Below are 21797 nucleotides of genomic sequence, written 5' to 3'. Positions count from 1 at the left end.
AATGGAAACATATGATCAATAAATAATACCCATAAAAAATGATACTCGTGAAGGGGTGCAATAGAATGACAACATATGATCAATAAATGATACCCGTGAAGTGGTGCAATAATATGATGCAATCATGTGTTTAATGAATGATACGCGGTGCAATATGATGAAAACATATGATCAAACCAAGTTAGCAGCCCCGCACGTTCTACCGATGACAGATCAGAAATTTTCCAATACTAAATTGAAATGGATAATTACGTGGAAACAAATGTATTGATAAAATTCTTGTTAATACATTCCTATATCACCTGCTTAAGCATAAGCCGTACAGAATCGATTGTATAAGGATGTCCGACTATATCGCTTCCGATAAGCTGTGATAAACGGAACAATAAGCTGTCATTTCAAGTGTGACAATTAAGGATAAAAGTCATGACTTGATATTAGGAAATTAAATTTCATAAAAATGTAAGTATTAATATTTGTTTCTGTTGTTTTGTTTCTTATTGCAAAAAACAAGGAATTATGAATATTTTTTTCAGTTTTTTTTTTGTTGTTGCAAAAACAAGGACAAATGCTGAACAAAATAGATCATTGCAACGTGTATGGTTGAATTTGTTTAAACAACAAAATGCTTGAAAAACTTGATAACTTTACAGTTCGTAATATGTTGTTCAGCAATTTTTACAAATTCGTTTACGCTGAACGAGAAGTATCTTTTGATTTATGTCTGATTAAATTGATGAATACAATAAATAGCTCACAGATAGGAAATTATATGATTTTAAGGAATTATGAATATTTAAATTTCAATCTTGTTGTGTTTGAAATTAAAAAAACAAATCATTGAATTCTAAATGAAAATTTATAGCTCTTTTTTATATAGTAACCTTTGTTAATTTTATTTAAAAAAAAAAATAAAACTTAAAAGTACAAGTATCAAAACAGGCATTTTCACTTCATGAATAGTTTACGATTTTTTCCCTTCGGAATTGTATTCTGAATGCTCTTTAACTTCGTACTTTAATTTGGCTTATTAAACTTTTTTTATTCGATGGTCAATAATGTGTCCTATGTAGACGAAACGCGAATCCTTGGATCTATGATAAGTTCGTTTACAGACGATATTTGGTCAAGTTTTATTCTCCGAGGGTATCACCAGCCCCGCAGTCAGCATTTCTGTGTTGACATGAATTATCATTGATAAGGTAATTATAATAATAATAATAATAATAATAGTAATAATAATAATAATAATAATAATAATAATAATAATAATAATAATTTATTTTATTAAATTGTCACATACTTGTCTACAGATTTTTATACAGATTATATAATATACATTGCACAATAATGAAATAAGACAAATATCCAGCCTAGATATATATAGGCTTATGTGACACTATTTATACAAACATATATTAACTATTTAACAAATACAAATTGTAAAACATAGTAAAATGTCAAAAATGTTTAAAATTATCCGAATAAATTCTCTTTTTTTAAAACTTTGAACTTTTGAAACACTCAGTCGTTAAAAATGAATTACCTTAGTTGTATATAGAAATCTTTAAGGAATAGCTGGTCCTATACTTTTCAAATTTGTACTTCATTCTTCACTTTCAATTTTATTTAGACTAAAAATGTAAAACATAATGTTTTAGAGATAACAACGAGTTTAATAAATGTCATATGCAGTATCCATTTTTTTCATAATCATCAATAGCATTGAATTTGATTAATAAAAGAGTTTAAAATTTACTAACCACATACGGAGAGTTTACAAAAAACAGAAAGTCGGGTGTGAAAGATTATATCAACTTCAAATTCTCAACATATAATAACGAATAGTTAAAAATAAGGCCACGACGCCATGACAAAATATATTCAAGATAGTCACATGGTTATCGTGTGTGGTGTGTAATTCATAAAGCATAGAGAATCACCGCCAAAAATATAAATATCCAAAAATTATTTGCAAATCTAAGGATTACATAAACGAAGGATTCCCCATCAATACCCTATAAAATACTGAATTTAAAGAAAATTGAAAGCGCAAACGCATCAAACGAATGGATAACCATCATATTTGAAGGACAATACTAAACATAAAAGAAATTGACAAAAAATCGTTGATACATAAATGATTCTCATCAAGATTAATAGGTCTGTTGCATAAATATAATAGAAAAATAACGAGATGTTATATGATTGCTAATGAGACAACTATCCATAAAGATGCAAACAATTACTAGGTACCAACAATGAGAAAAACTGATATGGTATAGTCAGCTGTAACAGTGTTAATAAGACATATACAGGACAGAGATTTGAATAATTACAAGTAAAATATACAACAATCAGCAGCATCGATACCGTAAAGTCAGTTATACAAGTTCTTATTAAGCCACTATCTATAAAGGACGAAGAAAGGTGTGAATAATTAAGTTACAACATCAACAATTAGTTAAACCGATATCGTACATGTAGAGTCAATTATAATAGCGCTAATGAGACAGTTACTAATATAGAACAAAGAAATGTGTGAATAATTGTAAAAAAAAAGTAAAATCACAAAAATATTGAACTCCGATGAAAATTCAAAATGGAAAGTCCCTAATCAAATGGATAAATTAAAAGACTAGGTTCACTCCACCGTTTTCTACATAAAAAAATGCTTGTATCAAGTCAGGAATGTGACAGTTGTTTATTCGTTTGATGTGTTTTAACATCTGACGAATGAACAACAACTGTCATATTCCTGATTTGATACATACATTTTTATATGTAGAAAACGGTGGATTGAACCTGGTTTTTTAGCGGTAGAGCTCTCACTTGCATGACAGTTTCATCAAATTCCATTATATTAACAACGCAGACATATTAGAGAAAATTGTCAAAATAGGGATATACCTGCGGCTGCGGAAATTTCTCTCTACATTGAAGACCTGTTGGAAACCATCTGCTGTCGTTTTTTCTATGGTCAGGTTGTTGTCTCTTTGACACATTCCCCATTTTCATTATAAATTTTATACAGCAATCATCACCGAGTCACAATCTTAATCAGAACAAAAACAAACAAATATTTAACAAAGAAGTACACAGAAGCATTTATTAATTTCTTACTTATTTTTGTATTTTATTTATGTATGTTAAATCAACCTAGAAAGTATTGAAATATTTTAAGTAGCCGAATGGCTAGATTGACATCAACTCTGGTGTATAGTCGCGTGTTTGAAAGTTACGGTATCAAAAATGAGCTGAAAATTAATGCTATAGTCAGATACCAAAGTTGTAATGAGATAACTATTGGAAAAGAACAAAGATATAGAAGGATTACAAGTCACAGCTTCAATAATGAGCAAATCGTACACCGTATATTCAGCTATAATAAGCTCCGAAATGACGAAATATATACAACTCAAAAGAAAACAAACAACGACTTGAATTCCGGCAAAATAAAACAAAAACAAATATGACAGGTAAAAAGTAACCACAACATCTTAATAATAGGCAGCAGACTTGGAATAGGGACATACAAATTTAATAATAAGAATGGTTAAACATTTTTGTGAGCGCATAACCCTCCCCTAACTCTACTGCCATTGGTGTAATACCACAACATAAGTACAAACTGTAAAATTCATTCGGAAATGGCTAGATTCATCAAATTAATATTGGCCCGAATCACGAACAAAAACATACGTCAAGGACAAAAATCACCAAAGAACTTTCGAAGAGTACTTGCAGTGACTGAGAGCTAGTTCAAAGGCAATAACCATATACAATTCAATTATGTTCTCCCAAATTAGAGTATCAATTAGTTCACAACCAACGGATGTAGTGTTAAGACGTCATAAACCGTCAGAGAAATGTTTTAGCAAGTTTTCCAATATGAAAAAAACGAGGAAATATATACTTGTAGCATGTTTGCAAATAAATACGATATGGCAAATTGATTTGTAAGCGAAATTAGAGTCTACAGTAGACTAACGATGCTTGCATATTATATATATCTTCAGATTATACAATCTAATTCAAAATGAATTCATGCGGAAAGCACATAAACTCAAAAAGGAACGAGACACTGAATTAAGATTTCATAAGTGGAATGGACAAAATTGCAAAAGTAAAAATCAGACGGCTTTTCTGGCTGGTATTGGAAGATCTTCAATGCGACAATATCTTTTTAAAAAACATCCTTTACTACCTTCATAATCTTTTCTGTGACTGCCTCCTGTGGCATATTACACAAACTGTTAATAGTACAAGTTTTACCCTTGTATAAAAAAATCCTCATTTCCTAATTCGAATAATGCTTTGCCCTGTAAAGACAATTGCTATCGCGGAATATTACGACGGACATTTTCGGATTATTATTTTTCAGTAGCAATCAAAGTTCAATCCTTTGTCCTGTTTGACCATTCTTCATAAATGACATGTATAATTGGTACCAAAGGATGTATATTAAATACATTATTCTAGTTCTTGATATTCAAGAAATATTTGCCACTGGACATTAAGTACAAAATAAAAACCCAATGAATCATTCACCAAAAAATTGTTATTTTAACAGGACAAGCAACGCCGTTACTATGGTGACTTAGTTCAATCGTAAAATTAAAAGGGCACAGACAGTTCATATCAATTTATTTGTATTGCTGAAAAGAAAAAAATAGGGAAATCCGCTATTAAAAATTACAATTCTCTTAAGTACACTCCAAAGGTAGGGATAATTCCAATTACATGGTCAAATCGGTAAAATGATAAATCCCAATGGAACTGGAATGTAAAAAGATTCAAATTCTAAACTCATGTTTTTCAACATAGCTCATAAAATCAAAGTGATATTCAGCATTTTTCTGTTTTAAAGAGTTTTGAGTACAATGAAATAAAGAGACACTTAAATCAATTATTCTTTTTATCGTAGTTATATATTCGTAGTTTTACTTCCAACACAATAATGATTAAGTTTGAAGGCTGTTTACATTCTTTTTTTCTAAACAGAATTCTCAAATTTGCCAATATCATTCAATTCGTTTTGGCATTTATAAATTGGTTACATATTTAGAAATACGATAACACGCGAAGATAACGTGAAAGTATAAGAAAAACAGACATAGTACAAATTGAATGACTTTAAAAAGAGCTCAAGTTATTGTTTTTTTTTCACTTTGCAATAAATATTTTTTGATATATGATATAAATATAGATTAGATAACAATTGAATGAATGAATAAATTAATAAACATAGAGATAAAAAGTAAAATAAAAGTTTTTAACTGCAAAAACATATAGTATATTGTAAATATTATCATTGTTTACGACAAATTATATTGAAACATTAATTACCGTTGAAAAAATAATTCATTCGTTAAAATTGTTCTGTTCTGACTTATTGGTTACTGCTTTTTTAGAAGTAAATGAAATAAAATAAAATGTAGGATGATTACCAATGAGATAACTACTCAAAAGAGTAATTAGAAGAACCTACATCTTCATCATGGTCATTAATCTTAAGCACTGACATGATAGCATGTGAAATAATTCAAACAAATCAAAAATAATGGCCTTATTTATTTGTTATACAGGTTTACATTTGGTACAATAAATTTTGATATCAAGTGGTTGATTTATCTAATATACGGTCTTTACATTTCTAGAACTGATTGTTCTTTTTGGTGTATAAACAAGTGTTTTATTTCAAATTTTCTGATAAAAGTATCATATATTTCAGAAAGAAAGTCGAGGAAGATTAGGAAATCAATTTTAAAAACCAAAGAGGATCGTTTGATTTTTTTGTTTACGATCTTGAAAGAAAAAATAATTAAAGATAAACACAATATTTTGTCCAGAAAAAGCAAATGATGTGAAAATTGAAATGTCACGTTTCAGAATGAAAACCATTTACTAGTATGAGAAGATATGATACTATAGGTCATTCTGCCTCTACAGAAATATGACCGTGCATACGGAGTTAAACTGGATTGAAAAAAGGTGACCTTTCGTAAATAGCAGAATGCAATAATAAGACAACCACTACCAGCTCCTGATTTCGCACAGGTATATCAAATAATAAGTCGGGTTATGTTTAAACACTTACACTAATTGTGACCTGGGAATAGAAATAAGATCGGTTCACGTTAAACAACATTTGCAACTTCTCTTTAGGGGCCCGTAGGTGGCTCTCCCTATCCAATAAACCCCCAATTTTCACTGACAGTCCAATCTGTCTAGACCTTCATCCCGGACGGCCTTTATTACAGAACCTAACTATTAGATGTATTGTTAATTTGTCCTCCTCCAGATTATGCATTAATATTTGCCACTAGACGCAATTAACCCAAAGCTATCGCTAAACTAGAAAAAAAAGCATAATGAACGAAATACAATACAAAAATTAAATAAACTAATCAGGAAATGTCGCGCAAGAGAATATATAACATATACTAATGAGTAACCCGTAATTGTTCGCAATCAATAATAATCGTTAAAAACAACTCATAAATGAATATTATATTATGATATCACTGAGTGCATCGCCAAACGGATTTTTTGTACAGGATACAGTTATTACCATGGCCATAAAAGAGAAACAAACAGTTCAGTTAGCTTATTAGCCCATTTTCTTGGTACTGACAAATGCAAGATCTGAAACCATGTAAAAATAAGCTGAAACTGCTGCATATCCAATGCATTATTCCTTTCAATTGTTTGTTCAAATTTTTGAAATTATTTAGTTCTTGTCAACAAGTCACAGTAAATATTTTGTAAATATTTTATGAAATTAAATGAACCATATTCATTTTAGTCAAGTTGATGAGTACCCCATAAAGGAAATATGATTTTTTTTATCCCATTTAAAACCATAACGACACTGGATGAGACTGTTGAACATGCGTTGCATTCGAGGTAACAGTCAACAGAAAGACATCCCAGCCTATTCAAACTGAATTCGAGCTGACCAGTCAGTTTTTTTTTTATTTTAAATACCGCATGCTTTTCTGAGAAGCATTTAAACGTTGATCAAGTTTTTAAATCAGCCTATATATTTACTGCTGTTTCTTTCTGAATCAACGCTTCGTTAACCTTTCGCTGAACTGAATTCACCAACTCAAATTCAATTCAATTGTGGGCTCGTAGTATCTTTTTAACGAACCAACTCATAACCATTGTATCTACTTTAGCTAGTTTCACCTGGCTTGGGCCTAAATCTTTCCAAATAAAAAAAGAAAGATTGTAATCAGTTTCCCTTTGTTGATACATATAACAGTGCTTAAAGGTTAATTGAAATAAATGATTTCGATAATTCGATAGTTTTGATTGATCTCAAAAGAACATTCTTTGAACTTCTCGGAAAATCCTAATTTAAATCCATTAAAACGGCATGATTAAAGCAAAATTATATTCACAAGAGATAATTCTGGATAATCATTTATTTTTTTAATCTACAAAAGACAAGTTGTCACGGATATTATGGAGGCTGCAAATGTTTCATCGGGAATGTTTTATTATTGCATTTTGAAAGATTGACAGTGGATTTTGGTACGGTCATTTTACACTTGTTTTGTTATGCTTATTTGCTAGCTGTTAACATTAACGTTGAATACGTTTTATCTTACCATACTAGAAAATATTTAATGATAATGACTTGAAAAGAAATATTTCTAATTTTTGAGATGCCAAAAACATTATTTATTCGACTTTCAGACCATGTCATTTTAACTCGAGTACGCGAACCTGCGATATTCCGAACGAGTTCTCAAGGATTCGTAGTCATTCCTAAACGAGTACACATGTGTTTGTATGTAATAATTAGATAAAAAAAAAAAAACGAAAAGGACCAAAAAGAACTGAAAAGGACCGAAAAGAACCGAAAAGGAGATCGACATTTTTGATAATCGAAGAAAATTAGCAAATTGCAAATTATTCAAGTCTGTTATCAATGAAACTATATTTTTCCAAAAAGTTTATTATTAGGTTTTGAAACCTTATGCTGCGACTGGACTACATAAAATAACTTACTGTACACTGATGTGAAAAAATACAGGTAGGGTCAGTCTGAGACTACTATATGTTATAGTTGTCTCAGGGTCGGATGCCTATCTGAGGGAATACCGAAAGCGGATGAGCTTTTTATTCATTTGTATTTCCTGAAAGACGAAATGAAATGACTGTATAGTGCACAAAATTTATAATATATAGCTGAGACTACTTTAACACATAGTAGTCTCAGTCTCAGTATATATATAGATAATGATGTATTTTTTTTAATTGATTATTCTCCTTTTATTCTCATGTAGCTCATCGTTTTACACCATAAATTGAATAAACAAATTGAAATGAATCAAGAACATCGTAAAGTTTGCCAAGGTTTACTACATGCTCCTTTCGGTTCTTTTCGGTCCTTTTCGGTTCTTTTTAGTCCTTTTCGGTCCTTTTCGGTTCTTTTCTGTAAATCGTCGCTCTTTTCTGTAAATCGTTGGACCGCTTACCGACTATACACGTTGGGTTATCCTTTAAAAAGGCAAGATTTAGAGAAAAAAACCATTGATTATCCAAGTATGTAATATGCACTTGAGTAACCGAACTTCCGTACGAGTACTGAAGGACTCGCTGCCATCCCTAAACCAAAATACATACGTATATAATTTTGTTGGATAATAAAATGGAAAACAATAGGAAACCTGACATTTAACTTTTACCAACAATATCTAAACAAGTATAAACTTTAAGTTTGCATGTTTGACATATTATCTTTATTACTTTCGAGTTTTGAATTTACGATGCTTTTGAACCAAAGGGATTTGTAATCCATTCCTCATTGCATGTATAAATAACTTTCCAAGCTATAAAAGTACGGTAATAAATATAGATTTCAAATGCATTGTTTTCAGTTAAAATTTGACAACTATTTGATGCAAATGTTTATTTCAAAAAGACATACATCATTTAAATCAGAAGGGATACCACAGTATCTTTAAAACATTTTAATTGACAGCTCGCTACAAATTATGTTATGAATTGAAATCTTTATACAATGTATGTTTAAGGTTGATGAGTTTTTATGTTTTGATTATAAAACATTGTTTCCTTAATGATCATTTCTAAGTTTTTATTTTTTAAATATTGCTTCCTTGTAGTATGTTTTATGATTTTGTTAGTTGGATTATAAGAAAACCTACTTATGTTTTGTTCTTTTAATGTTGCTAACTTTCGTACAGAAATAGGATTTGACATTATCTTTATTTTGGTAAACAGTAGTATACCGCTGTTCAAAACTCATAAATCCATGGACAAAAAACAAAATTGGGTAACAAACCAAAACCGAGGGAAACGCATTAAATATAAGAGGTGAACACCGACACAACACCGAAACGCAACACACACAGAAACGGACCAAGCATCAGACAAAACACCACGAGAATAACAAATATAACATGAAAACCAAATACATGAATTTGGGATAGACAAGTACCGTGCCACGTCTTAGCTCAATATCTCAAAAATAAGAGAAAACACAAACGACTCAACGTTAAAATGCAACATACACAGAAACGAAAAAATGATAATTTCTACCATCCACTTGATTTAAATTTTGGTGGGTGGTTGTCTCATTAACAACCATACCACAAATCCTTATTGTTTTTTTATAAGTGGTCGAATAGATTTTTTGTTGACATCTTACTTAGATCAGATTAGAGTAGATTGATTGATTGATTAATTGGTTGATTGATTGATTGTTGGTTAACTTTCAACAGTGCTAATCTTATAGAGATCAGTGACATAATGAAAAATGCTTGAAAGTATGACAAAATAAATAAAGCAAAAAAATCTTTTTAAATGATATATCATATGACTTAAGGACTGAAAGTAAGGTATTTGGTACGCTCATTGTTGATGGTCATACGGTGGCCTATTGTTGTAAGCTTCTTAGTTCAGAAAAGATAACAAAATGTAGGCCATGTTCGAGATTCTTTTTAAAAGATCATCATCTTGAAATCAAACTATAAATAGACAAGTGTGTGTCATCACCAAAAAATTACCAAACACATGAGTATATATTTAAAAAATGAACGATGCTCCTTTATTTCAAATTGTAACCAATATTCAATCAGAAGTAAATGCATTTCGTTTGATGTGTTTGTGCTTTTGATTTTGCCCCTTTCCGTATTGAATTTTCATCGGAGTTCAGTATTTCTGACAATTTACGTTTTTTCAGTTTAACATTTCATTCAACTGAAAATTTCATAAAAACATACAACCTGACAATTTGTGTTACATAATTGTCTTCAAGACATTTTTAAATTAAAATTGCACCGAATAAACCTGATCCAGTTCTATCCAAAGTTGCATCGGTCATTGAAATAATATAATTAGAATTGAAATTGACTTTAACTCTGTAATGTAGAGAAACAATAACAAGTTCAGTGTAACGATCTAAGAATCGGATAATTTAAAGTTGCATGGTCTCAGATGTTTCGAGAGTAACTTATGAGGATCATGCCGTGCATACATGGTGATTTAAACCTGAAAATAACTATCTGCACAGCTGCCATCTTTATTTACAAACGACAGTTATAATCACAATTTATTGTAATAAATGCACTTTTGGTAAAGGTGCAGATTGTTTAATAATTCATTGCAATGAGATTTATTTGGCAGTAAATAGATAGGACGTTCATTTCAACTGAACTCCTTGTGTTTATTCCCATTGAAATTCATGCGCTCAATCCTACAGGACACCATGCGTTAATTCACATTGGATTATTTTTTATGCCCTATCTACGAAAGTAAAGGGGCATTATGTTTTCTTGTCTGTGGGGTCTGTTTTTACGTCTGTTCATTCGTTCGTCCGTTCTTTCGTTCGTTCGTTCGTTCGTCCGGCTTCGTGTCAAAGTTTTCGGTAAAGGTAGTTTTTTGATAAAGTTGAAGTCCCATCAGCTTGAAACTTAGTACACATGTTACCTATGATATGAACTTTTTAATTTTAATGCCAAATTATAGAAAAATATAGTGCGAGTGGGACATGCGTGTACTATGGACACATTCTTGTTTGGTAGATAATTTAACGGCCTCATATGTCTTTTCACCAGATATATTTATAAATGAATTGATCTTTTTTTCATACTATTCTTAGTTAATTTATATTTTCCGTGATCGGTTTATCTCTTGATATGCGACACCTTGATCTCAACATTCAATTATGAGGACGAACTTGAGCATATGAGGGTTTACAGAATAAAAGATCATGGGCTCAAAAGTAAAGAATAAATACATATGTAATTTAAAGAATAAGTATAGAAAATAATGGGATTCTAAAACATTAATTGAATTGAGCAAAATTAATGAGTTTAAAAATTCGAGAAATACTTATATGTAAAAACCAAATCCTGACTCTTATTAATTTGCCAAAAAAAAGGATTGATAGATTATTGATGATAAATGATGGTATTTTAGCCTGGGAAGCTGGTGTTTGCCTACGTCAGTTTAGAATAGTAAGCAGGTGAATTGCCACTAGCTATCTACGTCGCATACGATACAAGTTATATTACCATTTCCTAAATACGTCGCATACGATACAAGAAACATCACCATTGGCTAAATAAGTCGAAAACGATACCAGCAGCGCATGTCCTTAATCACTTAACCTTTTAAAATGCGTATCAACCTTTTCCTTTTTTTTTTTAATATTTAATATTTATAAATAAGAAAATTAATATTTACATGTAAAGGGCGTTGCTTATTGTTGAAGACCGAACAGTGATCTTTAGTTGCTAGCTTTTACGTTACTTAGTCTCCGGTGGAGAGTGTAATTGGAAATCATACCGAATCTTCATATTTTTATATTACAAATTTTGGCCATCATTACTCTGAGGTCAGTTTTAAATGTTGTATAGTTAGCCCTTCCGGAGCAACTGAGATGCCCCAGATTAGTTGGTGGAGTTCGTGTTGCTCAGTTGTTAGTTTTCGATATTGTGTTTTGTTTACTATTGTTTATCTGTTTGTCTGTCTTTTTCCTGATTTGACATGGCTTAGTTTACGACTTGTGAGTTTGCATATCACTTTGGTATCTTTAGCCTTTCTTTTAAATGTTTCCTTGGCTGAATGTAATGCATACAAACGTACTGTAAAAGGACGGATTAGTTACACAAGAATAATAACATGTGGTATGATTGTCAATGACATTTCTATCCAACAGAGAGAAACAAATGTACGTAGATTAAAGACAACTATAATAAACAAGCAAACAAGGAAGTAAAAAGATTAGGATTAGGAATATCTCGATAAGGTTTTAAAGTTTAAAAAAAGATACTTCTCAACAAAAAGTTAGAAACTCAACTTCCCGATTTACTTTTCAAGGTTGTGGTATCTAATTCTCGAATTATTTTAAAAAAAAAATGCAGTTATATTGGTCAAATGTCAGATATTTAAGGTCAAATTTCAGAAGACTAAAATGTTTGCAAACTTTGTACAAAAATGTACTGATTGATCAAAATTGAAAGTTACAATTTGAACAATAGTTATTTTTTCACACTAGTTTGAAAAATGCACACGATTGAAGAAGTGTTAAATATGATTCCATTTTAACAGCAACTGAACTGACTCTATCCATGCAAAGTTGAATTTTTGCCATAATTATGTAGTTTTTTCTCTTTAATAAATTCAACATCCTGATCTGAGCCCTCAAAGTTTGACTATCAATATTATCAATGTAAGTTGCTGTAACACTATCAATAAGTATAGTATATATGATTGCTACAATACTGAAAATAAGCTGTGGTATGAATATTAATGAGAAAACTATCAACCATTTGTCAACTAGAGACTAATAAATAAGGAAGTAAACAAATGAGGATTAGTATAATAAAGTGCGTATGAATTGTGATACAAAGTGCGTAGTTTGACTGATTTTTACTTCTACTATGGGGTATTTAACGTCTTTTATTACCCACGAGGGTTTCGCAGGGTCGTCCAAGGCTGTTTTTTTGCATTTTAATAATTTGGTTTTACTTCATGTTCCTTATTATAATTTCAAAAACATATTTACATAAGTATTGTGAATATAAAAGATTAAAAAAAGAACAAAAATTAAAAAGGATTCTAGTACGCCGGATTGATGGCCTGATAAAGAGAAATGCATTACCAATAACAATTTACTTTAAGCACTAAGAATTTAGTAGTGGTCAATACCTTCATAAAGTGAAAATACCAAACAAAAAAGAATAATCTATATAGTATTTTATTGAAACAGAATACAACACATACATGACATATGCATAGCAAAAAAAATGGATGTGAACTTTTAGTTTTATTCTTTATGTAATTCAAAAGAAATAAAAAAGAATAACAGAAAACTCGAAACTGATACCATTTTCCTTAATTTTCTCATCTATAAGACAAAAGATCCAACCTACAGAACAACATATTGGTAAAACGTATGTTTGAAAAATATGCACATGTCTTAAATGTGACAAGATTTATGTGTTTTTTTTATGAATTTAGCATGTCAAACATTTCATTCTTGTATCTAGAGAATCTCAATAATAAAGGAGTAAATAACATATAAATTACGTGAAGTGGAGTTTTATGCATTACGGAGAGAATTCATTCGTTGGCCTGCATAGAGAAATGTTCTATTATATATGTAAGATATTTTTGATAAAGTTACAAGATCTTTTTTTTTCAATTGTGAGAGGGAATGCGCTTTCCATATTTCAATAATCAAATAAGCTATACATTTAACGTGAGAAAAAAGAGTAATAAAAAACTTGAAACCGATACATTTTTTTTTATGTTTCCTCATGTATAACAAGTTGAAAGATCCAACCCACAGAGCAATATCCTTGCAAAACATACGTGGATAAAATATGTTCATGTCTTAAATGTGACAAGACTTATGTAATATTATGAATTTAGCATGTTAAACATTTTGTCAGTCCGAGAGAATATCAATGACATAGGAGGAATTTTGTAATTTATGTATGAATTACGTGGTTGGAGTTTAATGCGTTACTGAGAGAATTCATCATTACCTTGCATAGGGAATTTGTTCTTTTCGGTGTTCAAATTATGGATAACTTTATTAGATGTTTTTCTCATTTGGGTGAAGGGTGCTTTTAGCATGTTGTTTTTCTTATAAACGAATAAGCTATACATTTGACGTGACATTCAAACACTTCTGAAAATGATCACTTTTTACAAAGTAATCAGTCTTTCTTTTCAAAAATAAATAAAGAGCGAAATGGCGAGAACCATATACGTATTATTTATTGTATTTTCCAATAACTGCCAGAAAATCTATGATCACATCACGTTTTCTCGGGTAACGAATGAATTGTTAGTGTGAACTTTCTATCTCAATTTGCTTTCACGTAATAACTCCATTCATCATGCCTTACAATGAAGAAACATTGTTATGGCTTCTTTCTTATTATTCCTGCCTTTGTGGTCTTCAAAAAGCCGATATTGATTTCGAGTCTTAAAGTTCGTGGTAACTGGTTCGCCATTCCATCTTAATCTCCGCTCCGATAAGTGTACACAATAGGGGTTCTGTCTGATAGTTATTGCCTTGGCGGTATCCTATGCTCACGCTTGGAGTATGAGAGGTTGTGGGTGCGGTCACAGCTGCTTCAACGACAAGCCTTGAATGTTTTTTTTTAAATTATTTTTGAATTATTATTGTCTTTGACGTTTCTTATAAGCACATGCACTATGGGCTGAGTCAAACCAAAGGATTGAATTTTTGTTTTATTATTGGGTCTGCCTTTGTGTTCTCGTTGAATTCAACTCGCTTTGAAAATTGTTGGTCTTGTGTTCGATTCCTGGCTGAGTAAAATCAAAGAATTGAATACCTTTATTTAATTACTGCTTTTTCGATTGTTGCATGGTATTTAAGTGTCTGAGCAAAATTTGTTCTGTTGTTTTATCACAGACTGAGTCAACAAAAAAGAGTTTGCTGCATGTCATATAGTTACATGACATTTATATTAGGGGTTTGAGCAGACTGATCTGAAATATAGATTCATGTTCACGTTCTGATTGTTGTATGAGGGTCTGTATGGTATACAAAAAAGAAGAAAAAGCGTCAAAGAGTGCAAAAAGTACAGCGGAAAATATCATAAAAAATAAAGACTAGAGAATAATGGGGCGGTGAAATATATGTTAATTTTTTTATATGTTTTACCACTAGACATCTTAATTGCATATTCTCTTGTCTGTTGTTGACGACTGAGTGTATTCCATTACTTACAATCCAAAAATAAGGAGATATGGTGTGATAGCCAATGAGGTAACTATCCATCAAAGTAAATGTAAGAAATCAAAGGCCATCATACGACCTTCAATAATGAGAAAAAATATGGTGCCTATTTGTGTCGTTGGGTTGCTGTCTTTTTGGCCTGCCTCTTCACATATTCCTTTAAATGATTTCTGAAAAGCCTTTGTTATACAAAGATTTACTACTGAAAGTAAACGTAAAAGGTTGTGTTTTTTTGTTGGTTAAAACTTACTTAACATATATTTTTCTTGGTGATCTAAGGAGATTTATATTTGCAGATGAGAAAACTATCCACAAAGGAACAACTGACGTAGATGTCAACAACTGAAAGGTCACCGTTCGGCCATCAACAATTTTATTACCTAAAACATCAGTATTTACACCAGTGTGTAGGTTGAACTGATAAAATCATATTTATTTTGGAATCACAAAAACGTTCTGGGAATAAAGCACATAAAAATATATGCATATAAATAAGGAAATGGAATTTGATTACGCATCAAAACAGTGCGAAACCTATTCAGTTTAGTAAGCTATACAATGCGGTTGAGTAACAAAATTGCGAAACAAATTTAAAAGAAAAACGTCCTTATATATGATTGCATATTAAAACTAAAGAAATGTTCTGACATATTGTTGCTCATACATATAATATAAACATTTTAAATATTTTTGTTATCTCTTCTACAGAAAACTATGGATACAAATATCAGTAGTGCAACGAATGTCACGGATCCTTTTGAAGACCGACCATTGTTGGCTGTTATGGGAATGTTAGCATTCTTCAGTGTTCTTGGGACAGCTGGTAATGCCATGGTGCTGTACGTCTATGTCAGAAAACGTCACAAATTGGCGGCAACTGTTTTCATTATATCTTTAGCAGCAACAGACTTTATGACATGTCTGGTAATTGTGCCGTACACAATTGCAGTGGAATATTTAGATTATTTCATCACGTATGACATAATTTGTAAATTATACATGTTTTTCATCACGTCAAATGTACCGTTCGCTGCATTCATCATGGTCGGCATTGCGGTAGACAGATATCTTTGCATTTGCCACCCGTTTTGTCATTTGATGAATGCCCAAAGAGCTAAAAACATAACACTCAGTCTTGCTGGCGTAGCATTTTTACTTGGAGTCGTTACATCATTAAACTATAGTGTCTATATAATTACTGATATTAACGACTGCAACCCTGACAAGACTCCATTAGTGAAAAATTTATCGGAATCAATACTTCTTAATGTATCTTCATTAACGTCATCAAAAAGTACTAAAAAAATATTTCAAATGGAACAAATGTCTCATGTTTTGAAATCCGAAGCTTCGTATCCGTACAAGAAATGTCTTTATTCAAAAGTGGAGTATTCCGGAAAGTGTCAACCAAGCGAAACGATATTTTCTTCTAGTTTTGTAAACACGTACCAGAATCTATATGCTGCACTATTTCTGTTAGCTTTTATAGCAGTGTTTATATTGTACGGACTTGTATACAGGTCTGTTTTAATTCGACGCGCAAAACGCAGACGACAAAGACGCTCAACACAAACAGTATCAGTTCGAAAAGAATCATGGTTTTCAGAACATCATCGACCATCTCTCACAAATATTTTTTCAAAAAAATGTTCAGATGCTCACGAAAGGCATCCGGATGTAGAGATAGCAAGGCAATTAACAATCCGGGAAAAAGGATTAGTGGCGAACATTAGGACGGCCGCCATGTTGTTTGTAGTAACTGCAGTATTTATAGTTGCATTTTTACCTGCGTGGCTCATGGCTCATACTGTTATACAATATCATATGGTTGTATTTTACACGTACTTTTCTTACAATGTTGCTAATCCGATTATTTATGCTTTCATGAACAAAGCTTTCAGACGTGATTTGAGAGAGGTATTTGATTGTAAGTCAGTATTGAGAGAATTGAACTAAAGTATTATAAATTATGTTAATTTATATATTGATTATATATTCCAATTAAATTTTGATAACATTGTATGTCGACATTTTTACCATATGCATCGAAAAAGGAACGAATTTCCGATTTGCGTCTTTCTAAATGGTGAATGAAAAGTTTAAAGACCATTGCCGAATACACAACATCTCTCAAAATACATGAGCGTTTAGATGGGGTTCTTCATGTTTTCTTCTTTAATTTTGTATGGTATATTTCTCTTCATTATTCTTTTTTGTTTTGCCAATTATAATCTTTTCTTTACTATTAAGCATTTACTATTTTCTACTCCGTACATTTTAACACCCCATTATTTTGTATTCTTTATATCTTAGCACGCCTTTAAAACATTTTAACACCTCAATATTCTCTATTCTCTAGATTTTAGCACTCCATTATTCTCTATTCTTTAAATTTTAGCACTTCATTATTATCTTTTCTTTAGATTTTAGCACCCCATTATTATCTTTTCTTTAGATTTTAGCACCCCATTATTCTGTATTCTTTAGATTTTAGCACCCCATTATTCTGTATTCTTTAGATTTTAGCACCCCATTATTCTGTATTCTTTAGATTTTAGCACCCCATTATTCTGTAATCTTTAGATTTTAGCACCCCATTATTCTGTATTCTTTAGATTTTAGCACCCCATTATTCTGTATTCTTTAGATTTTAGCACCCCATTATTCTGTATTCTTTAGATTTTAGCACCCCATTATTCTGTAATCTTTAGATTTTAGCACCCCATTATTCTGTATTCTTTAGATTTTAGCACCCCATTATTCTGTATTCTTTAGATTTTAGCACCCCATTATTCTGTATTCTTTAGATTCTAGCACCCCATTATTCTGTAATCTTTAGATTTTAGCACCCCATTATTCTGTATTCTTTAGATTTTAGCACCCCATTATTCTGTAATCTTTAGATTTTAGCACCCCATTATTCTGTATTCTTAAGATTTTAGCACCCATTATTCTCTTTCTTTTAGATTTTAGTACTCCTTTATTATCTTTTCTTTAAATTTTAAAACCTCATTATTCTCTTTAACTTCATTTTAGCACCAAATCATTCTTTATTCTTTTATTTTGTCCTGTTTTCTCTATTTTTTATTTTCTATGGCTTATTATTATCTATTCTGTAAACCCTATCTAAAATTTTATAAATATTCGATTAAAATACTGTACATTGTACTTTCAATTCTGAAAGAAAGTATTTTTTTCAAAACTCTACCAATTACCACAGAGAGTAATTTTAATTAAACAATTTTTTTCTCTCAAATACTTTATATCGTATTTGTTTCAATAAGATAGTTATGGAACCTGCTGAAAAAAAGAAGATTTTACATTAGGGTAGAATGTTGGTCTAAAGAAAATTAATGTTAAAATGTTTTCATACTTTACCAAAACCAGTTTATATCTTACTATTTCTCCACAAAAACAAATTGTACTGTTAACCGAGCTTATTTTAAAGCTACAGGTTTTGGAACTAATACCCACTCAACAACATGTGTAAGGAGTATTCAAGTGGAATACAGTACCATGCTTCGTTAACATGAAAAGTCTTAAAAGTAAATTACATTCCTATCATATAAATATTGTTTATTTCATTAAAAATCTTAACCAATTGATTTCTACTTTTTGACGATGCAAGATGGCTGAATAACAACAAACTACATTTCTGAAATAAATATGTCCAACTGACTCGTCACAAAACAAAGTCACTGGTATGTCCTTGTAGGATATAATGCTCTTTAAATGTTTCGGTTCTAAAACATTTTTGGCTTTCAAATATATGGCTTTTAACATACCTGATTCACGTAAATCAGGAAAAGTGCTTCGGAATTATTGATATTTCATTTGTTTAAAGTACAAAACTACTTGATTCTTAAAATGACACGAAATAAAAACCGTTAAACAGAGATGTAGTATATGAATACTAAAATATCACAAATAAACAGACAATAAAAAATAAATGATGTATGTATCATGCATGGAATCCATCCGCAATGAATAAAAAATACCATTAAGTATTCGTTATCTTTGTTATGATGTCAATCATATCAAATTATATAAACATCACATCATTAGTAAATATTATATTTGTCATTTACCCATACAAATCAATGATGATTGTTAAAAAAGAAAGTAAATAGAGAAGTTCTTTGTTTGATTTATTTTCCCGATGAGAAATAATGTTGAACTAACGTGTTTTCTATAACAACCGTGCTTAACGGATGTTTAAATCTCAATTATCTATTTTGAATACACAAATTAAGGTAAAAATACACTGCTACGTATACATCTCAGCTATGCAATCTAGATCGACTCGATCAAAACGTCGCAGTACACTATTGGTTAATTAACAGATAGCGGTCTCCTTGGGTAACTTGTCTAATGCGTTCAACTAATAGTACTTTGTCATTAGCATGTCGATAAGCACTGATGTTGTGAGTTTGAGCCCACACGTGGGCTTTTTATATCTGACTATGCGGTATGGGCTTTGCTCATTATTGTAGGCCGTACGGTGACCTGTAGTTGTTAATACTTGTGTCATTTTGGTCCTCTTCCAATAAAAAAAATGTTCGAAACAAAATAGCAAATAGCGATGCAAGTGACGTTAGACACCTATCAATCAATCAATATATCAATACATTTACAGATTAAATATAAAAAAAAAGATGTGGTATGATTGCCAATGAGACAACTATCCACAAAAGACCAAAATGACACAAACATTAACAACTATAGGTCACCGTATGGCCTACAACCATGAGCAAGGCCCATACCGCATAGTCAGATATAAAAGGCCACGATTAGACAATGTAAAACAATTCAAACGAGAAAACCAACGGCCTTATTTATGTAAAAACATTAACGAAAAACAAATATGTAACACAGAAACAAACGACAACCACTGAATTACAGGTTCCTGACTTGTGACAGGCACATACATAAATAATGTGGTGGGGTTAAACATGTAAACATCTTTTCGTATACCAAGATCAAACATAACAAAACATGTTCGTCGCAAGTCATGACCTATCCACATTGAATCGGTTAACGCAGTCGTATAGTGTCGATTTATGTCGTTCTTTTCTCAAAACCCTGGTGGAAAAGTTTTGTGTAATGACGAAATTTTTTGTTTATAAAGTCCGTATACTAAAAACTTTCTCATGCGTCGTATAGAGTCGATTTTAGTCGTTCTTGCGCATAACCTTAGTGGATATATTTGTTTACGTAATTACGTAGCAGCTATGTTAATGGAGTACGAATAATGAGAACATGCACATCATACGTACCCTAACAATTGAGATGTATTAATACCATAAATGCTGGTAAATACTCCGTACCAAAATAACACATGTGATGAAAGTGCAAAAACATAAAAGAGATACTAATAACATCTTTTTAAAGTAATATAAAAGATACATTACGACAATAATTATTTCAACCTCATAAACAATTTTAAATGAAGGTATTCACGTATTATGTTTAAGTTGCAGTCATCTTTCACTCTGATTGAGACTAAAATCACGTCAAATTTGATGCCAAGCTTATCATTAGGTCTTCAAGTTAACGTTTTGAAATGATTTACACTGCTGCACCATAAAAGCGCTTTGTGAATTGTAGCGGGAAAATATCAGTTTTACATGACCAAAATCAATGTTTGACCGTAGCAGATTATATAGAACTGGGAATGTTTTGCATAAAACAATTGGTTATCTTAATTTTTGGGGTCATTTTTCGGATTATCAAAAGAAAGCAGTCAATCCTTCATCCAAGAATACAACTAATTTCGTATTGGTTTGGTAAGCAAAAACACATGAATAAAACTGAGAATGGAAATGGGGTATATGTCAAAGAGACAACAACCCGAGCAAAGAGTCGAAGGCCACTAATGAATGAAATGTTGCAAGAGTATCAGTTTTGCAGTGATCCGTTATTTTCATTTTCAAACGGAACTACAAGAAAAGTGCAAGGGGTCTATTCATTCCGGCAAACAACTTTGTATCAAGCCTCTACATCGTTATTTTTTTTCTGATAGTTATGTTCCTAATTTTAATGTATATGAATTTTTAAACACCAAGGGATATTATTCATCCTTTATAATCCCGCAATACGCTCTGATGAGAGATATCGATATTGTAGGGATAAACTGTTTAACTGTTTATATTTTTTATCGTTTTTATCTGTTTTCGTTAATCATTTTTTATGTTATTTTGATATAAAAATAAGAAGATGTGTATGATTGCTGATGGGAAAACTCTACACCACAGACAAAATGACGTAGATCTTTTATCGTATATCCCTGAATGGCTTCAGTTTTGTTTTAATAAATATTTATTATATAACACACATAATCAGATAATATATGTTATTTTCGAAACTACTTGACAATTCAATACCAGATTCATACCACAACACTACTATGTTGATGTGGATGAGGGTTTATAGAATAGAGAAAAATGGTCAAAAAATTATAAAGAATAGAGAATAAACTGAGACGTCACGAGAAACAAAGTATGGCTTTCGACTTTAGAAAACCGATTAACTCTAAGTT

At 31.0% G+C, this 21797-nt stretch overlaps 1 protein-coding gene across 1 annotated transcript; it reads left to right on the top strand.

Moving 5' to 3' along the window:
- Window positions 1-334: 334 nt before the first annotated feature.
- LOC134692453 (cholecystokinin receptor type A-like) lies at window positions 335-17215 on the top strand. Its single transcript, XM_063552905.1, has 3 exons — window positions 335-462; window positions 15968-16450; window positions 16622-17215. Exons 2-3 carry the CDS (start codon window positions 15974-15976, stop codon window positions 17213-17215), a joined length of 1071 nt encoding a protein of 356 aa, XP_063408975.1. The 5' UTR covers window positions 335-462; window positions 15968-15973.
- The last annotated feature ends 4582 nt before the right edge of the window (window positions 17216-21797 follow it).

This window comes from Mytilus trossulus, chromosome 12, assembly GCF_036588685.1.
Source record: "Mytilus trossulus isolate FHL-02 chromosome 12, PNRI_Mtr1.1.1.hap1, whole genome shotgun sequence".
Classification (NCBI taxonomy): domain Eukaryota; kingdom Metazoa; phylum Mollusca; class Bivalvia; order Mytilida; family Mytilidae; genus Mytilus; species Mytilus trossulus.
The sequence above is the reverse complement of the archived record's forward strand: the minus strand, read 5'-3'. Positions and strand labels throughout refer to the sequence as shown.

Excerpts from the sequence above, each read along its gene's own strand:
- LOC134692453 (XM_063552905.1), top strand. The coding sequence starts at position 15,974 with ATGGATACAAATATCAGTAGTGCAACGAATGTCACGGATCCTTTTGAA. Across the intron at positions 16,451-16,621 it reads CATTAAACTATAGTGTCTAT|AAGAAATGTCTTTATTCAAA; the intron begins ATAATTACTGAT and ends TCGTATCCGTAC.